Here is a 20,999-nt window from a genome sequence, read left to right on the forward strand (position 1 = left end):
CTCCTCCTCGCTTTTGGCCATCAGAGTGGTGTCATCTGCATATCTGAGGTTGTTAATGTTTCTTCCAGCAGTTTTCACCCCAGCTTTGCATTCATCAAGCCCCGCACATCACATGATGTGTTCTGCATACAAGTTAAAGAGGTTGGGTGAGAGGATGCAGCCTTGCCGGACGCCTTTCCCAATCTTAAACCAATCTGGCACATGACAGCCACCAAATTGAGCCAGAGTTAGTTCTGAAGGGGCATTTGGCCCAGAATGCTCATGAGGGCTCAATACAGATGCGCTCTCCAATTTGTATCTGTAAAAAATAATCCAACAGAAGTGAGTTATGGTCCCAATTCGTCCCGAAAGCTGACACAAGAAGCATCCAGGCAGAAAAGCTATTCTGAGAAAGGGTCGCGCGGCCGAAGTGCTCTGCAATCCTGTTGTCATAGCGACGCGCATTTCCGCTTGAGAGGCCATTCGCTGAAGACGGGACGGCTCTCCACTGCGCATGCGTGCCAGTGGTGCGCTCTGAGGGGAGCGCGAGCGAGGGAGAGGAGAGTCCCTGTGGCAACGTTCTGCTTCGCTTGTTCCGCCATTGTGACGGGGAGCTTGGGCTCGGCGGGGCCTTTGTCCGGGGAACTTGCGGGGAAGCGGGAGGCGAAGGGGGCGGGCGCGGGAGCCGGCCCGGCGGCGTTGGCGGGAGAGTGGGCATGTGGCGCCGGGGCCGTGAAAGGCATGCCGGGTCCTCCCGCGCCCTCTGCGGTCCCGCGCTGCTTCTGGCGCTGGTGCTGAGTCAGGGCCTCCCCTCAGGTAAAGGCCGCGCCGCCGCTGCTGCTCCACGTTCTTCCAGTCAGGGGTGTGTCCCGCGCTTTCTGAATAAGGCCTGCACACGACGGGCTATTGCAAGCCGATTGATCCCAATCTGACTAAGGCCTCAGACACTCTCAGTCTGTTTGGGCCTCCACCTCCCAGAAGTCCCAACCAGCTTGTTCAGTGGTCAGGAATTCTGGGAGTTGGAGGCCCGTCCTTTGAGGGTGACTGGGGCCCCTTCCACACAGCTGAATATAATCTCACATTATCAGCTTTGGTTGGAATATATGGCAGTGTGGACACAGATAATGCCGTTCAGGGTGGTCCACGCCTTAGTCACCTCCAGATTGGATTACTGTAATACACTCTACGTGGGGCTGCCCTTGAAGATGGCCTGGAATGGCTTGGAATAACACGAGCTGCAGTTTTGTGACGTCTTCTCTGCCAGATAGTGCCACAATGTAGGGCCCTTCCACACAGCCATATAACCCAGAATATCAAAGCAGAAAATCTCACAATATCTGCTTTGAACTGGGTTTTGTTCATTCGTTCAGTCGTCTCCGACTCTTCGTGACCTCATGGACCAGCCCACGCCAGAGCTCCCTGTCGGCCATCACCACCCCCAGCTCCTTCAAGGTCAGTCCAGTAACTTCAAAGATGCCATCCATCCATCTTGCCCTTGGTCGGCCCCTCTTCCTTTTGCCTTCCACTTTCCCCAGCATAATTGTCTTCTCTAGGCTTTGCTGTCTCCTCATGATGTGGCCAAAGTACTTCAACTTTGTCTCTAGTATCCTTCCCTCCAGTGAGCAGCCGGGCTTCATTTCCTGGAGGATGGACTGGTTGGATCTTCTCGCAGTCCAAGGCACTCTCAGCACTTTCCTCCAACACCACAGCTCAAAAGCATCGATCTTCCTTCGCTCAGCCTTCCCTAAGGTCCAGCTCTCACATCCGTAGGTTACTACAGGGAATACCATGGCTTTTACTTTGCGGTTCTTTGTTGCCAGTCTGATGTCTCTACTCTTTACGATTTTAGCGAGACTAGACATTGCTCTCTTCCCAAGAAGTAAGCGTCTTCTGATTTCCTGGCCACAGTCTGCATCTGCAGTAATCTTTGCACCTAGAAATACAAAGTCTGTCATGGCCTCCACGTTTTCTCTCTCTATTTCCCAGTTGTCAATCATTCTTGTTGCCATAATCTTGGGTTTTTTTTATGTTTAGCTGCAACCCAGCTTTTGCGCTTTCTTCTTTCACCTTGATTAGAAGGCTCCTCAGCTCCTCCTCCTGAACCAGCTTGTTCAGTGGTCAGGAATTCTGGGAGTTGGAGGCCTGCCCTTTGAGGGTGACTGGGGCCCCTTCCACACAGCTGAATATAATCTCACATTATCAGCTTTGGTTGGAATATATGGCAGTGTGGACACAGATAATCCCGTTCTGGCTGGTCCACGCCTTAGTCACCTCCAGATTGGATTACTGTAATGCACTCTACGTGGGGCTGCTCTTGAAGACGGCCTGGAATGGCTTGGAATAACACGAGCTGCAGTTTTGTGACGTCTTCTCTGCCAGATAGTGCCACAATGTAGGGCCCTTCCACACAGCCATATAACCCAGAATATCAAAGCAGAAAATCTCACAATATCTGCTTTGAACTGGGTTTTGTTCATTCGTTCAGTCGTCTCCGACTCTTCGTGACCTCATGGACCAGCCCACGCCAGAGCTCCCTGTCGGCCGTCACCACCCCCAGCTCCTTCAAGGTCAGTCCAGTCACTTCAAGGATGCCATCCATCCATCTTGCCCTTGGTCGGCCCCTCTTCCTTTTACCTTCCACTTTCCCCAGCATAATTGTCTTCTCTAGGCTTTGCTGTCTCCTCATGATGTGGCCAAAGTACTTCAACTTTGTCTCTAGTATCCTTCCCTCCAGTGAGCAGCCGGGTTTTATTTCCTGGAGGATGGACTGGTTGGATCTTCTCGCAGTCCAAGGCACTCTCAGAACTTTCCTCCAACACCACAATTCAAAAGCATCGATCTTCCTTCGCTCAGCCTTCCCTAAGGTCCAGCTCTCACATCCGTAGGTTACTACAGGGAATACCATTGCTTTAACTATGCGGATCTTTGTTGCCAGTGTGATGTCTCTACTCTTTACAATTTTATCGAGACTGGACATTGCTCTCTTCCCAAGAAGTAAGCGTCTTCTGATTTCCTGGCCACAGTCTGCATCTGCAGTAATCTTTGCACCTAGAAATACAAAGTCTGTCACGGCCTCCACATTTTCTCCCTCTATTTTCCAGTTGTCAATCATTCTTGTTGCCATAATCTTGGTTGAACTGGGTTACCAGAGTCCAAACTGCCAAATACTCCAATTCAAAGCAGATAATGTGGGATTTTATTCAGATGTGTAAGGGGCTGTGGATGCATCCTGTGTGTGTGTTTTTATTTATTTATTTATTTACTTACTTTATTTGTACCCTGCTAACATCTCCCGAAGGATTCGATGCGGCTTACAAAGGCCAAGGCCTCAATAAAACAACAATATAACAAATACACATAAACCATAAAACAAATCAAAACATGAAAGCAATAACAGTAAACAATAAAAACAGTACACATAGCACAATAAAACTAAGGCTGGGCCAAGTGTTATGGGTACAGATTAAAAAGTGCTGAGTATGCCAAATGAAATATAAGGATGTTTGGGTAAGTGCAGTGTGCGGGACAATCTTAAAATCTCAAATAAAGTGCTTCCGGGACATGTTGCTGGAGTTTCCTATTCTGGAAAGGCACACTGGAATAGCCAGGTCTTCAAGCTCTTCCTAAAGACTGCTAGCGTAGGGGCTTGTCTGATGTCCTTGGGAAGGGAGTTCCAGAGTCGGGGGGGGCTACCACAGAGAAGGCCCTGTCCCACGTCCCCACCAAACGCGCCTGCGAAGCAGGTGGGATCGTGAGCAGGGTCTCTCCAGATGAGCGAAGGGAGCGTGCGGGTTCATAAACGGAGATGCGTTCACGCAGGTAGGCAGGTCACAAACCGTTAAGGGCTTTGTAGGTGAGTACCTGCACCTTGAATTGGGACCGGAAAATAAACGGCAGCCAATGGAGCTCCTTAAACGGGAGGGTTGACCTCTCTCTGTAAGGAGCACCAGTTAACATCCTGGCTGCTGCCCGGTGGACTAGCTGAAATTTCCGAGCCGTTTTCAAGGGCAGCCCCACGTAGAGTGCATTACAGTAATCCAATCTAGAGGTAACCAAGGCATGGACTACCCTGGCCAGATCAGCCTTTACGAGGTACGGTCGCAGTTGGCATACGAGTTTTGATACTTAGCCCAGGAGATACCTTTTTTCTTTATAACAAGGATTCACCAAATGCCTTTTGCTATTTTCACAAAGTCTCCTTGAATCTAAAACACTGTGTGAAGACTAGAAAATTGCAACCATGCACAAGAGGGTATTCCTAAAAAATCTAAACATATGAAATGGTATGTGGTTTGGAGGATGTATACTAGAGTCCCTGGAGACTGCACTTTATTTCACCCTGCACTAAAGTTTAGACCAGGGGTCCTCAAACTATGCCCCGAGTACCGAATACGGCCCTCCAAGGTTATTTACCCGGCCCTTGCTCAGGGTCAACCTAAGTCTGAAACGACTGGAAAGCAGATAATAACAATCCTATCTCATCAGCCAAAAGCAGACCCACACTTCCCATTGAAATACTAATAAATTTATATTTGTTAAAATTGTTCTTCATGTTAATTATTGTATTGTTTTTAAGTGTTTTTGCACTACAAATAAGATATGTGCAGTGTGCATAGGAATTCATTCATGCTTCTTTCAAATTATAATCCGGCCCTCCAACAGTTTGAGGGACTGTGATCTGGCCCTCTGTTTAAAACGTTCGGGGACCCCTGGTTTAGACTGAGGGAAGGGGCCTTTATTCCATGGAGACATCCAAGTCAGACATGGAATTACAGATTTGACCCTGTGGAGAGGAGGTGTATTCTCCACTTTTCATGGTTTCTAAATGCCCGATGTAAATTGCTTTGTCAAAACCTTTCACATCTGCATGTTAGGTAATATTCTGCATTCAGTATTTAAAGCTGGATCTAAATATAGTGGAGGTACTGCTGCTGCCTGCACTTCTGAATGCCTCAGGCATGACTAGCTTAGGGAATGGGAGCTCTCATCTGAATCTAGATCAAGGCATGATGGCGAGGACCTGGTTGCTGCTTGCTTGCTTGCTTTCTTTTCCCAACCATAATTGGGGATTGCTTAGCACTTCTTCGCTCTTTTATAAGCCTGTGAAAGTTAAAGTGGAACTAATGTCTGGAAAAAATTTGAGTGCTGTTCAAAAAGAGGGAAAATAATTTTAAAATATTCAAGGAAAACAAATATTTAGTAACCGAAGGAGGATCAATATATTCTCTAATCTGAAATCAAATTTGTTTCTGTAATCTATTATTAATAGCTACTAATAAAATAGATATTAAAGAGTTCCATCTTCTGTTTTTGCACACTTCATTTTTCCTTAGGAAAGTGAAATGAAAAGGGGCCACCATGTCTAAGGGATGTGGTTCCAGGACTATATGTGGGTGCAAAAATGCAAGTGATTATGACCCTTATTAAATGGCAGCTACATTGATACATTGGCTGCATGCACATTGCCACCATATAGAGTGTGATCCACAAGCAATGGAATTTGAAAATCCAGAAGGTTTATTGTCTGAATGGGTGAGATGAAAAGAATTTTAAAAGATTATTGTTTTTGGGATGCTTCTAACAGGCTTTCCATTTTCACATATTTTTCAGTTTTGATTTTAAAAACAAAAATTAAAAATAATTTTGGCATGTTTAGGCTAATAAAATAGTTCACTGCCACAAACAAAACAATGTGGTTTGCATCTGATCATAATAGTGGGTTTAGTAACACACAACAAGATTTATCTACAAAACTCCTATAATCACTACCCAAATATTAGATATGGTTGTAAAATGTTTTAAAGAATTTATAGACCGCAGTCCTGTGTAATTGGAGGGTGAAGCAGCAGTATGTGCATTGTTATTTTCTAATTTTGTGCCAGTCGTGTTCTTATCCATGTGCAGGTCTATTGATTTTTCTCGTTTTGATATTTCTAAAAAGCTTTATTTTTATGCCAGCTGTTCTTTTTCTTCTGTTTTGATAGTTTATTCCTCTATCCATCAAGACCCTAATGGATTGAAAATAGTAGGATCGACCAATTTGCCAGGTATTCAAATTAAGATTTAATATTAAGATATTAAATTAATTGAGGCTAATCACCTTTTAGAATCAGTCAAATCTTGATTTTAAAGTGACATATTACACACAGAGTTCATAGCTCCTTCTCCTTGCAACATGCCAGGAAATCATTGTGTAGATAATACCCAAAGTTATGGTTAATGCGTTCAAAATTAGCCAGAATATGAAACCAGATTTTAAAATAAGTTTTGCATTCTTTTTTTGTTGGGAACACTAATCATATTTCTTAGACTGCACACAATAGGAAACTGTCACTAACTACAACTTCCTAGCTTGCTTAGTCACTTGCATTCAAATAAAAGCAAAGCACAAATAAGGAGCACATCTACACTGACTACTAACTCAGTTTTCAACTAGCATAGAAAGTGGTTTCAATGTACAGGTGATTAGATTGACAATACTGGAACTGGTTAGGCAGTGGTTCTCAACCTGTGAGTCCCCAGGTGTTTTGGCCTACAATTCCCAGAAATCTCAGCCAGTTTACCAGCTGTTAGGATTTCTGGGAGTTGAAGGCCAAAACACCTGGGGACCCACGGATTGATAACCACTGGGTTAGAGGGTAGGATGGTGTTTACACATACGATAGAGTTAGGAATGTATTTTCATTCCTGATTTTCATATTCACTTACGTGGGTGAAAGCAAGGTGGTAGAGGGGCAGGTTCCCTGCCCTGAGGTTCCAGAAGCAGTTTCCTGTAACCAGTTCTAGGATCCACAGTATCTGCAGCTTGACAACAGTGGAGAATAGAAGTTTGTCCTGTAATCCTGTCCTGTAACCAGTTCTAGGATCCACAGTATCTGCAGCTTGACAAAAGTGGAGAATACAAGTTTTTTTCCAACTCACCCTGCAATGAACATGTACAGATCTGTGGACAGATTTGGATATCCACAAAGACAGGCCCGTAGCCAGGATTTTGATTGGGGGGGGGGGGGGGGAGGGCTGAGTCTGAGTGAAAGAGGGTCTACCCTAGCAAATCTTTTGTATCATTACCCCAATACCCCCATGCATATGGGATATATTGAGCATGGTGATCAGATCATGATATGAATAAACATAACAGTTTAAATAATGTACCAGTAAGACCTTCTCGCGGACCACCAAGCCCCCCCCCCCCCCCCGGCTACATGTCTGCATAAAGGAATTTGCGTTCTGTAGAGTTGCACTTGCTATGCAATGTTGTTTATTCTGGAGTGCACTGATGCTTATTAAGGGCTCTATTTTGGCGTATCCCTCAATTTTGCTTATCTCAGTTTTCAAATGTCTTAAATTATGCTGCAGTATGCATTAATGGTGTACATAATGCATTTGTTGCTCTTTCAACCTGACTTCAGTGGTCAATATAAATATGCCCAAGGAATTAATCAAATTTGTAGTGGATATATTTACCTGAAATTTGATTGTGAAATGTGATCAACAAAACTGATGGTTTATTCAAGGACAACTACAATAATTACATGAATTTGTTATATTGCTATGATCCTGCACACTTAGGTGCGGCATATAGAAATGGCAGGCATTTTAGTGACCAGGTGCTCCCTCCTGTTGAGTTTGAGGAGAAGCAAAAAAGGAGATACGATGCTTTTGAAATTCTTGGGAAGAAGCAGCTCTTCTTTCAAACAAAGCATGCCCCCCCCCCCCCAAAAAAAGGTGGTGGTCTTGTTTTCTCTCCACGATCAAGATAGAATTCTGTAGGTTTGTTCTTAAGTTGAATTTGTTTGTAAGTCAGAACAGGTACAGTTTTTAAGTGCAACCCCAAATCCTGCCCCCCCCCCCCTTGCTAAATAGGCTTTGGAGAGCATAGGGAAGAGCTGACACCCATGTGATGTTTGCTTTGTGTCTGTGTCCCATTTCAGAATATTTCACCTCACTTTCTGTCCCTGTAACAATTAGATTTTGGGAAAAAATGGATAACTTTCACAGGAGTGAATTTCCCGTCCGAGGGGCAGATTTTTCTTACTTCCTGTTGTCTCACCCCCATTTGTAACTATGAGTTGTTTGTAAGTCCGATGTTTGTAACTTGGGGTCTGCCTGTACTCCCTAACTTTGCACTGTTTTCGTGTTCACTTGCGTGGGTGAAAGCAAGGGTGGTAGAGGGGCAGGTTGCGTGCCCTGAGCTTCCAGAAGCAGCTTCCCTCCCCGGGTGCCAAATCTAGTGGCAAGCCTAGATGCACTCCTCTTCGCAGAGGATGGAGATGAACTCTTTCTCCTGCCGAGCAAAGCAACAGAAGCCTGGGTGACTCCTCTCTGCAGAGGAAAGAGACACACTTCTTTCTCCCAGAGACTTATATGGCTGCCCAGCTGAACTTCCCACTAAATTTGGCATCTGGAAAGGAGGCTGCTTTTGGAAACTGCCTGCTAAGGTGTGAGTTATCCCTTCTGCTCCCCTCCCCTTCCCTCTGTGAGGCAGCAGGTGAGTGGAGTGGCGGTATGGAGCAGGAAGGCGGATATTTTGATTATGTACAATATTTTCAGCTTTCAGCAGCATCAGTCCTTAGACAAAGGGTTCCAGATTTCATACAAACTTCTGTGAAGGTTCCTGGAATATATCCTTTTCTTAATATATGGGCCTACTGCATTTCATTTTTCTTAATGGATACATTCAGCTGGCTCCTTAAGTGGCAATAATCATGTAGTCTTGTAAGCACATTTTGTGTGTGTGTGTGTGTGTAAGAGAAGGGGAAGTGTCTGCACAGACAACATGATGTGCATGAGGGGGTGAGGATTCATTACATCACCCAATTGATCCTGAGGATTCATTTTCAAAGCACTTTTTTCTGTTTGAAGTTTTACACTATATTTATTGGCATAATTGCAGTTGTATTTGTGATGTATGCAAGACCACCACTGATAAAAAAGACTCTATATTTTTCAGTCAAAGTTTATGTCAGATTGAGTCACAACAGTCCGCGTATTCTATGTGTTACGAATCGTCTGAGAAATTTAGAAATGATCGATCCAATATTTCAGTGGCATGGACCAGGAGGTCATCTGGTTACAGGTATTTTTTTCTAATTCCATCTTAGATAGTAATTGTCTTTTTAAAAGGCAGGAAGTAATTGATTTGCAATGGTATTGGTTTTCGAAATATTTATTTACTTTTTCATTCTCTTTGTTCATTCTCTTTGTTCTTTGTTCTTTAGAGTTATAACTTAAAGCTCAGAAAATATTCATAACATATTTAATCACAGTGAAGTAATTGCTGATTGTGCTTGTGTTTGAACTAAATCGTACAGAGGCATGATCAAGCCTCCCTAGGAAATGCCAGAATACACACATACACACACACCTACCCTTACCATGGTATGTGAATAAAAAGAAGAGTTTGGAATGTTTATTACTATTTTAAACAAAACTTGCATTTCAGCCAAACGTCAAATTGGTTAGTTTTAAACATAACTTAGCATGTACAGTAATATCTTATGTATGATTAATTTTAAATAATCCAGCTCCCACTGTATATGAACTTGCTGCACTACATAAGATAAACAAATTACACCCCGCTAGTCACTTTGTGTTGCCATTATATATTTTAATGTGCTGTATTCTAATCATGCTGTTAGAGCTCGTCCCCATGTAAGCTGCCCTAAGTCCCTTTGGGGAGCTGGAGGTGGGGTACAAAAATAAAGTATTATTATTATTATTATTATTATTATTATTATTATTTTCTCCAGAATGAGGAGGTAAGTACTCTTTGGATTAAATAAACCAGTTCCCAATCAACCTTACAGTAGCATTGTCTACCCCACTGCTTCTTAAAATGTGGGTCCTGACTTGAAATCGGATCTCTTTAGCTCAGTTTTGGGGTCCTGAAAAACTTGGCAAGAGTGAAAGTTTTCTTTTGTGTGAAGGTTTTCTTTTGTGTTTTAATAGTTGATTTTATATTGTTGTGTCGTTTATTCTATTGGTTTTCCGTTTTATATATTTTATTTTCTGGTTTTGTTATGCTTTTGTGTTATATTGTGTGTATTGTACTGATGGGCATGGCCTTATGTAAGCTGCACCGAGTCCCCCTGGGGGAGATGGAGCGGGATATAAATAAAGTTTTTATTATTATTATTATTATTATTATTATTATTATTATTATTTCTGAACATCACCTAGTGGTTCTTTTAGACATTTCCACAAATCCGTTATGCAATGTTGATGGTGGACTTTGCAGAAGATGCTTCAGCTGCACTTCATAAAAAGAAAAATCAACCTGTTTAGCAAGTCTTGCCAGAGCTGATAGACGTAGATGTTTGGGTTTTATACCTATTTTATATGCTCACATGCCCTGGATCATGTAAACATTTCTTGGCCCCAAGGGTTCATGAGTGGAAAAGTTTTAAGAAGCCTGGTTTAGCCGATAGTTTATTACCATTTTGTGAGAATATCATGACGGCCTTTATCAATATTAAAATCAAGATTTGCTATGTTCACAGCATTCCTTCCATTTGCCAATCATGTAACTCAATCAGAAAAAGACATATGGTTAGTCTGGCGTGACTTGTATTTAAGAAAGCCATGTTGACGTTTCCTGAGTATGGCATTCCTTTCTGAGTGCTTCCAGATTGTCTTTTTAATGATCTGCTCCAGAATCTTTCCAGGACTTGATGTGAAGCTGATTGGCCAGAATTGTTTCAGTCCTCTTTTTTCCCCTCTTAGAAGTTGGAAACAACATTTGCTTCTTCCAGTTTACTGGAACTTCTCCTGTTCTCAAGGAATTCTAAAAGACGATTGCCAGTAGTTCGGAATTTACTTCTGCCAGTGTTTTTCTTATCCTTGGATGTAGTTCATCTGGTTTTGGAGACTTGGAGACTTGGATTTGTATAGGGTAACCAGATATTCCTGTACTGCCTCTTTACTTCAGTTCTGATCTGAGGTATTAATCAAAATGGGGATATTCACCAATTAGAATATGAAATCATTTCTTGCTTTGGATCTTTTCTTTCTCTTTAGGGATGCCAATGAGTCATAAATAAATAAATACCTGATTTATTTTTATTGCCAGACTGAATATTGATTTTTGCACAAGACTGGAAAAATCAAAATGGATTGTTGGTTGCACAATGGAAGGACAAGGTTTGGCCCCTAACACTTACGGAAGAGCTTACTTTATATGTGCACTCTTTAAGAAATATAGTCAGGCATAAGCAACATGGTGTCCATTTATTTCATACAGGCACCGAAAGCCAGTTGAGTTTAACATCTTAGTTTTGCATGTTAACATTTGGAAAAATGTAATATATAACATTATCACGATTTGAAATTGAGTATAAGGTGTTGCCTGTTTGGTTTTTGTTGTTAAAAAATCTAATTATAGAAAACTACATTTATTTTACCTTTATAACAGAAAATTCAAGTGTGAAAATAACGCCAACAGGAACTCTGTTATTCCGACACTTCAAACATGAGATGAGTGGAGTGTATACATGTTCCCTTGTATTTAAGCCAAATACTGAGCAAGATGGAAAAAGCTATTTAATGAAATACATTATTTATGGTAAGATATACTGTTTGGAGCAGTTCTTTGATTCGGTTTTATTCTCCAAAATAAGCAAAAGGCAACAGATTGCCTTCCCTTAAATAATTATCCTTTCTTTGTTTGCAATCAATCTTTTAAAATGTCTCATTTTTAATGCAGTTGGAAACTGATGCTGTATATTTAAATATTTATTTTGGGGTAACTGACCCTCTGGCAATTACACTGTAGACTGCATACAGTGAGTGGTCATACCTACTTCAACCATGTGTCCCAAGGTTCTTATCTGTAAGCAGTTCACTGGCAGTTTATCAAGTTGCACCTCCTGAAGGACTTGTACTATGTACTTGGACCATATGAAGGACTTTAAAAAATGACTACAGGCAGTTTCCAAATTACGAACAAAGTAGGTTCTGTAGATTTGTTCTTAAGTGGAATTTGTTTCTAAGTTGAAACAGGTACATTTTTAAAGTGTAGCTCCACACATACACAAAAGCACTGGATGACATAGGGAAGGGTTAATGCCCCTGTGGTTTTGCTTTACTGTCTGTACCTCTGTTCAGAACATTTCACCACACTATCTGTCCCTGTGATAATTGGATTTTGAAAAAAATTGGCTTGTTGTGGAAACAAGGATTGGTGATAAAGCCTGAGTTGGGACACCTTTCTCCTATAATGCTTTTAAGAGTGAATTTCCCTTCCTAGGGGTAGATTTCTCTCACTTCCTGTTGTCTCACCCCCATTCTTTAACTATGAGTCATTTGTAAGTTGGATATTAAATTAAGTGACGCTAACCACCTTTTGGAATGGTGGGTCAATCTTCAATCAGTCAAATCTTGATTGTAAAATGACATATTACATAGCTCCTCCTCCTTGCAACTGGCCAGGAAATCATTGAGTAGATCAGTAGTTCTCAACCTGTGGGTCTCCTGGTGTTTTGGCCTTCAACTCCCAGAAATCCGAACAGCTGGTAAACTCCCAGCAATTCCAGCCATTTTATCAGCTGTAAGGATTTGTGGAAGTTGCAGACCAAAACATCTGGGGACCCACAGGTTGAGAACCACTGGTAGAGGGTAGCATGATGTTTACACATACTATAAAGGCTGCCATGTAACCAGTTCTAGGATCTAGAGTATCTGCAGCTTGACAGCAGTGGAGAGTACAGAGTTTTTTTCACCACCACCCCCTCCTCCTGGAATGCGCATGTGCAGATCTGTCAACAGATTTATATATCCACAAAGGGGTTTGCATTTACAAATGTAATACAATTTTAATTAAAATATTATGAAGAAAATTGTAAGTTTATATTTTTATCTTGTATTTTTCTTCACTGCAGCTTATTCTGACCCTAGCTTTTACTATGAGTTCACTGTTCGATATCATGCAACTTCCTGTAACAATATCCACAATATTTCTTTTGGGAAGAATTTGCTTCGAGGACTTTCCAAACTTGTGTCTGAGTTAACCTGTGAGGTTTCATTACGCAAGTCAGAATGTCATCATGTTAAAATGCAGAGAGGTGGAATGCAAAATGAAATATTTTTTACTTTTACAGGTAAAATCTACTTTTTGGACAGTTTGATGAAACTTTCATTTCATGAAAAATATTTATTCAAGACATTTCTACTGACAGCCAAATTTAATGAAATAATATTTCATGTAAGAAATGAATTGCCCAAACATTTTCTAGTTATTATACACTTACTTAGTTTTCAGATAATTGTCATTTAGTGAATGACTGAGTTAGGTTTTATCATGTTATGATTTATTATGTTATGGTTTTCCTTCAGAGTCATTAGATGCTTCAAAATTAGCACAAGGGCTCACAGGATACCATCTTTGGCAAGGCAGTGTTCTCAACTATCTGTCCATGATCTGCTTTCTACCTTCCTAAAGCAGTGTTTCTCAACCTTCCTAATGCTGTGACCCCTTAATACAGTTCCTCATGTTGTAGTGACTCCCAGCCACAAAATTAATTTTGTTGCTACTTCATAACTGTAATGTTGCTACTGTTATGAATTGTAATGTAAATATCTGATATGAAGGATGTGTTTTCATTCACTGGACCAAATTCGGCACAAATACCTGATACGCCTAAATTTCAATACTGGTGGGGTTGGGGAATAGATTTTGATTTTGTCATTAGGGAGTTGTAGTTTCTGGGATTTATAGTTAACCTACAATCAAAGAACATTCAGAACTCCACCAACGGTAGAATTGGACCAAATTTCCCACACAGAACACCCATGCCTTGAAGGGACTTGCTGGCGCTAGCCTCCCTCCAACCTCAGACACTCTTCCTCGCCCGCATATGTGTACCATGCTGCCATGCACCCCTGCTCTCCTCTTCCCACTTGGATTCTCAGAAACTGCCCTCCCCTTGGCTGAGAGGCTGGCCAATCACAGCAGAGGAGAGCTTTTGGTGGGAGGATTTGCCGTCTGTTCCCAAAAATGAAGAGAAGTTACAGGCATAGAGATCTTCAGCCTTTTCTGCCAAAGGGGTTCTTAAGACCGACAGAAATGTTTTCTGATGGTCTTTGGCGACCCCTCTGAAACCCCCTCGTGACCCCCCCACCAGGAGTCCCAACCCCCAGGTTGAGAAACACTGTCCTAAAGGAAGTATTGCTTGGCATTCTACCCATGTATTTGTGTCATACATAGATAAAGACGATGAACCAGTTACTTGCCTGTAAATGTGGTTCTTCAGTTGGTCATCTGTGAATTCACTTAAACCACCCCCTCCTTACCACTATAGCTTTCCCCCCTCAGCCTTGAGTCCACAAGTTGTGCTGAACTTAGAAATGGGTGGGAAAGAGACTATACATTGACACAATGGAAGGGGCAGAGTTCCTGCTGAAATGACACTTTCTCCAGCTTTGGAAAGTCCTGCATAGACAGAGAACAATATGTATGTGTTAGTTCCTTGACAGCTACTTGAAGAACCAGCTGCAGATAACCACCCAATTTTATTTTGACATTAAAATTGGAGCCCTCTACATTCACGGATCATGTTTTACCATTGAGTTTTGAGAGGTTAAATGTGCTGCTCTTTGCAAGATTTTTGTGTACAGTGCTGTGCAATGAGTGTTTCCCTTCTAAAATAAAATATTTTTACAGTTTCTTCTCTAGATGCAGAGAAAAGTAAAAGTGTATGTCAAAAAAGTTTGTGTGATGTATCGAGAAGATTACGAAAGGTAGTGTAGATTCATGTGAGAGCAAATAAAGCATAGACAAAGTATTTTTGTTTGTAGTTCTTTTGTAAAATTTGAAAAGAACAGCTTTAAAGTTATTTGTTCAGAAGTAGTGATCGCAAGGGATGAGTAAGGTGAAATAGGAGACAATTGAAAGTGCCTAGTTCATCTTGGCATCTTAAGGAGATCAGTCAACCTATAGGTTTGTAACAGTTGAAGAACAGAAAGTAGGAACAGTGAATACTTACAGAGGTGTAGTATCCTTCAAAGATCTATATTGAATCCAGGGCTATTTAAGTTATTCATAAATTGTTAAGACCAGTAATATTTACTTTAATATTTACTTCTTGTGGTTTTTAAATTGTATAGTTTTTAAGGTTGTGAGCAGCTTTTGCATCTCTGTTCCTGAGCTAAGAGCAGAGTATTATTATTATTATTATTATTATTATTATTATTATTCTGCATGGGAGAATAAAGACCACAGTGGCACAATGGGTTAAACACTTGTGCCAGCAGGACTGCTGACTGAAAGGTCGGTAGTTCGAATCTGGGGAGCGGGGTGAGCTGCTGTCTGTCAGCTCCACCTTCTCTTTCAGGGACATGAGAGAAGCCTCCCACAGGATGGTAAAACATCTGGCCGTCCCCTGGGCACTGCCTTGCTGACGGCCAGTTCTCTCACACCAGAAGTGACTTTGCAGTTTTTCAAGTCGCTCCTGAAACAAAAAAAGGGAAAATAATAATGTCTTAATTGGGAAGTTATATGCTACTGCTAGCATGATACTACTGAAAAATCCATGTCTATCTGCAGGAAGACCTTAGTTTTAAATGCATAAATCCAAGAAACGTTACTTTGCTCTTTAGTAATGCCAGGTCAGTGAAAAATAAGACACATAATAAATATCCCTTATCAAAAATGCTTGGGATTTTGGATTTTTTGAATTTTGTATATATGTACACAATGAAAACATGGAGATGGGCCCAAAATCTAAACAGAAAACTCATTTATGTTTAATATAGACATTGTACAGATAGCTTGAAAGCAATTTTTACATGATATTTTAACTTTAAAAGTTTGTATACACTGAATCATTGCAAAGCATGTGGGGAATTTTGAATTTTCGAATTCCTGTTAAGGAATCCTCAACCTGCATTGTAGAAGTGCATAAAGATGAAAACCAATCTCACAGATTTTGTTTAATAGTGCAGTCATACATATTTTATATGTTAGTTTCTGAAGTAAGGATTTGGATTTTCTTTAGATTTTCCTAATTTTCTTTAGTAGCAACCTAGTTTGCTATTACTTCCAAATGGGACAAATCATACAGCTTACCAGTTCTAGTTTGCAGAATCATGGCTTTTATAATCCATTGTATAGAGGCAAATCCTGGTTTACCTTGGGAAAAGAAAAGTGAGAAAGTACGAGGAAATGTATGCATCCAAGATGCTTTGTAACATCATTCTAATTCTTACTGGTATTTTCAACTGAAATAGAAATCATGCTTTTGATAGTCACATAACATCCGTTGTATTCTATTTTTCATATGTGAAATTAATTTCTAGATCTCAGAAGGGAAAGATTTATATATTTTTAATTATAGAGATGTAGTAAGCAGATGATTTAATTCTTCCCTTTGAAAAGATGTGAAGCAAATGTATTTCTCACACTCAACAAATTAGGACACTTTTCAGACCATATAATTTTATTCCATTAAATAATGCAGTTGAACAGACCTAGTCAGTAGTATTTATATGTTCTGTACAGATATTTTTCTTTAGTAGATGCAAAGAAATATTGCTTTGTATTCCCCTCACAAGAAAATAATTTCTGTCTGCTTCAGGCAAAAGACTTAATAGAGCATTATTTTAGCCAGCAAGTTGAAGTTATTGGGAAACGGAAAGGACTGTTACCAGACACGTATTATATTGAAGGCACTCTGCAATTGGTGTGGATTAGACACTGTTTGCCAGGCTATGGAATAAATGCTCTACTACATCCAGATTGTCCCAATTGTTGTGGTAGGTAACAGCCACTTCAGTTACAAATCTGAACTTTTTAATTTTGATTTCTATTTAGGTAGATTGAACAGTTTTGTATTATATTGTATTGTATTTGTATTGTGCTCAGACATCCATTTGATTTTGGCACAGCTAGGCTGCAACACTCTCTACGTGGGCTTGCCTTTGAAGACTGCTCGGAAGCTTCAAATGGTCCAGCGTTCGGCAGCCAGGTTGCTAACAGGAGCGGCACTCAGGGAGCATACAACTCCTCTGTTGCTCCAGCTCCACTGGCTGCCAGTTTGCTACCAGGCATAATTCAAAGTGCTGGCGTTAGCCTATAAAGCCCTAAACAGTTCTGGCCCTACTTACCTCTCCGAACGCATCTCCTCCTATGAACCAACTAGGACATTAAGATAATCTGGGGAGGCCCTGTTCTCGGTCCCACCTGCATCACAGGTGCGCCTGGCGGGGAACAAGAGACAGGGCCTTCTCAGTGGTGGCCCCTTGGCTGTGGAACGCCCTTCCTACAGATATCAGATTGGCCCCCTCCCTGTTGGCGTTTCGGAGGAAAGTGAAGACCTGGCTGTTCGAACAAGCATTCAATTAAGCAGTGTAATTGAATATAGGAATACGGAATAATGGATGATGAGATTGGATTCTGATTTTACTGATGAGACGCTAATGATTGTTATATTGATGTTTAATCTTTGATGATGCTACTGTTTTTAACTGTCCCATATTCATTTTGTGATGTTTTTGCATTGAATTTTGCTGTTGTTAACTGCTTTGAGTCGCTTGAGGGCTGAGAAAAGTGGTATATAAATGAAGTAAATGAATAAATAAATGTTTAGTTTGGGGGTCATGTTCAACCATATATATATATATATATATATATATATATATATATATATATATATATGATTACAGCATTTACATGCATGTACAAACATTTACAACAATATACAATGACACACAAACAAAGGCAGAGGCTTCTCTTTTCATTTCTGGCAGAAATCCAATCTCATTTGCAGTTTTTAACTTTAAAATATCCTTCAGCATCCAGTGAATCTAAACCCAGTACTCTTTTGTCTTATCACAAGTCTACCACATACAATAAAATGTACCTAAATGTTGATCACATTTCAAACATTTATTTACAACACCCTTGTAAATCTTGGAAATTCTTTCTGGTATTAAATACTATCAGTGCATCATTTTATATATGTTTTTCTTCAAATAATAACTCAAAGTAAATTTTAAACCTTTTGCCCCCATTGGTCCACATGTAACCAGTGTGTTGTGACCACTTTGTCATCCATTCATTAATCTGCTTGTATTCCATTTCCGTTTTTGGGAATATTTTATGTATTTTAACAATCAAATGGTCATCACCTGAGAAAAGTTGAATTTTCAGCCTTGATTTGATCCTTTCTTTTGCATCCTAAATTGTTTATGCAAATAAGTTTGAAACTTACATTTTTCTGTTTCTGTCTCTTCTCTTGATTTTATTCTATATTGCCCATTTGCTACTATAACCAGTTTCTTTTCTATACAAAGCTTCATACAGGAACACCGTACGGACAACTTAGAGTGAAATCTGGTTTTATACGAATTCTAAATTCTCAAGAATGATTGTTCTATACTGTATAATGTATAATGTACTGTATAATGATTTTATAATTAATATTATTTTTCATCTTCTCATCCCAAAGAATTCACACACTCCAGTTATGTTTTGTTTTTCATTGTAGTTTAATTTCAAATCTGGGAGATTCAAACTTTATCTTTGTTTGTATCCATACATACAGCGTTCACAGTAGACTCTGCAGAAAATGCTTCAACTGTACTCTACAAACAGGAAAATCAACCTGTTCAGCAAGTCTTGCAAATGATGATTTATTCTCCATAAAAGTTTTATTCTTATACCTATTGTATTTACTTATATAACCGGAGTCACATAAGTTTAAGTTTGGTGTGATTTCGTTCATTGGTTCTTTTGTTTTTAAGGTACTCATTATGCACAGAGCATTTATATATATATAGATATATCACACACACACACACACACACATATAAACTAACATTTTAGACATGGGCATGCAGTGCTATTAAATTCAGGTGACTTTCTATATTTATTTTGGAACAACAAGCTGTTGGTGGTGGTGAGAATGGGGACGTAAGTTATTTTATTATATATAGTCGCATAGGTACCAAACAATGCCCAGGTTATATTATTTGTAACACTGTATTGTTTGTTTTTGGAGTTAATAAATGGGTCCCATTAGAAAATGCATAAGGATATGAGTAAACTACCACTCTAGTCATTCCAAGTTCACCCCCCCCCCCCAACACCACCAGCGGTTAAAGTTGGTTATATGGGTATTTTTGCTAAGTTTGGTCCAGTTCCATTGTGTTCAATACCTTCCCTAGTCATATTGGGGGGGGGGGGGGGATTCTGTGTGTCATGTTTGCCCAAGATTCGTTGTTTGTAGAAGTCACAGGGGTCTCTGGAAGTGGTAGCCATTTTGGAAAATACATAGATAAATACATCTATACACACATTTTCACACATACACTTATGTTTTATCATATTTCCACCATCCAGAAATCCATTAGAATAGTAGAAGGTTGGAAGATGGGTGTTCATTGTACAAATTTGGCATGATTTTGTTCCTAAAGCCCTTTTAGTCAGGCAAACTGGATATTTTCTCTCTTCTTTATTATAGTGATTGTTTTATGTGTTCTGTGGGTGATACATAGCTTGCACAACTGCTCTTTTCTCTCTCTAAAGCACTATATACTTCTTAAAAACTTTATAGATTGCTAAAAAGCAAATGAGGATACAGAGAATTCTGCTATGCTAACTTGTGGTAGCACTTCAATGTCTCAGCCTGCATTTTTTCTAAACCGCTGTACTGTGATTGTATGACAAGATTTGAGCCTGAGACATTCATATAAATAATTAAGATAAATTGCAAGTCCACATGTACATATTTTGAATGTAATTTATGACATTTTAATGTTTTAATATTTTTATTATAGTGATTTGCAGTCCAGGAACATATAACCCTCATGAAGGAAATCACTGCCTTCCGTGCAACGAAAGCTTGACGTATGGAGCACGACATTGTCAACACTAAACTTTTTGCTTTATATCTTGATAATGCAAATAAAGGATTTTTTTTTCAAAATTCCAGTTTAATATCATGCCAGTTATTTTTTTATATCATCCTTCGCAGAAAAACTGCAACCAAATCCCATTTGTTTTGTATACTCTGGAACACCACATTTTGATTTTCTATTTTCCCAATAGCTTTACTCTTTATTAGGTAAAGGTAAAAGTTTTCCCCCGACATGAAGTCCAGTCGTGTCCGACTCTGGGGTGTGGTGCTCATCTCCATTTGTAAGCCGAACAGCCGGCATTGTCCATAGACACCTCCAAGGTCATGTGGCCAGCATGACTCCATGGAGCACCGTTACCTTCCCGCTGGAGCGGTACGTATTCATCTACTCGCATTTGTATGTTTTCGAACTGCTAGGTTGGGAGAAGCTGGGGCTGACAGCGGATTCGAACCTGCAGCCTTTCTGCCAACAAGCTCAGCAGCTCAGTGCTTTAACCCACTGCGCCACTGGGGACTCCACTTGATTACTCTTGATTAGGTTCCATTTGATTACGCTTGATAGTGGTGTATAACCCCAGATTTAAAATCACTTCTTGGAAAGTGCCAAAGTAGGGATCCTGGACCTTTTTCCTTGCATGAAGAATAAATAAATATGGAGTCGCCTTCGGGCTTAGAAAGGTGGTATATAAATACGGTAAATAAATAAATAAATATTTTTGAATTTGTTGTACCCTGCCTCAAGCCATCATGTATTATTATTATATTTCTATTTGTTCCTTATCATTCCTAGCCTTGGCACTTAATTTTTCTGTCAGCTTTTACAATGTATTGTAATGTAATATAACTGAGTCATGCACTGCTAATAGGCTTCTATTGGAAATGCTGAGTCATGAACTGTATATAGGGAATCATTTTGGGAATGTGTTCTGGCCTGGTCCAGGTGATTGTGAATGATGCAATCCTGGGTTTGAGTTAAGTTAATGAGTTGGGAACCAATCAGTGATTGCTATGTGTAAATGTACAGAATTGTATATAAGGAAGTCATGTACAGTGTATATTTCTCTCCTTGTGCTGTGATGCCCTTTGCTGAAGGCTCTGTGTAACTGATTAAAGTAACCTGTCTGCTAAGACAAGATATAACCGTGTGCTGTGGTAAGTTTGTAGTGTCAT

At 40.1% G+C, this 20,999-nt stretch overlaps 1 protein-coding gene across 1 annotated transcript; it reads left to right on the forward strand.

Annotated features, from left to right (window-relative positions):
• Window positions 1–614: 614 nt before the first annotated feature.
• On the forward strand, window positions 615–20,732 carry ZPBP (zona pellucida binding protein). Its single transcript, XM_060781527.2, has 8 exons — window positions 615–795; window positions 5,964–6,026; window positions 8,930–9,055; window positions 11,390–11,539; window positions 12,855–13,073; window positions 14,636–14,712; window positions 16,548–16,725; window positions 19,750–20,732. Exons 1-8 carry the CDS (start codon window positions 696–698, stop codon window positions 19,845–19,847), a joined length of 1,011 nt encoding a protein of 336 aa, XP_060637510.2. The 5' UTR covers window positions 615–695; the 3' UTR covers window positions 19,848–20,732.
• The last annotated feature ends 267 nt before the right edge of the window (window positions 20,733–20,999 follow it).

This window comes from Anolis sagrei, chromosome 6 (assembly GCF_037176765.1).
Source record: "Anolis sagrei isolate rAnoSag1 chromosome 6, rAnoSag1.mat, whole genome shotgun sequence".
NCBI lineage: Eukaryota > Metazoa > Chordata > Lepidosauria > Squamata > Dactyloidae > Anolis > Anolis sagrei.

Bases quoted from the DNA above. Each gene is read 5' to 3' on its own strand.
- ZPBP (XM_060781527.2), top strand. From the start codon at position 696: ATGTGGCGCCGGGGCCGTGAAAGGCATGCCGGGTCCTCCCGCGCCCTC. The intron at 9,056-11,389 runs GTATTTTTTTCT...CCTTTATAACAG, and splicing joins AGGAGGTCATCTGGTTACAG to AAAATTCAAGTGTGAAAATA. The intron at 14,713-16,547 runs GTAGTGTAGATT...TGTCTGCTTCAG, and splicing joins TATCGAGAAGATTACGAAAG to GCAAAAGACTTAATAGAGCA.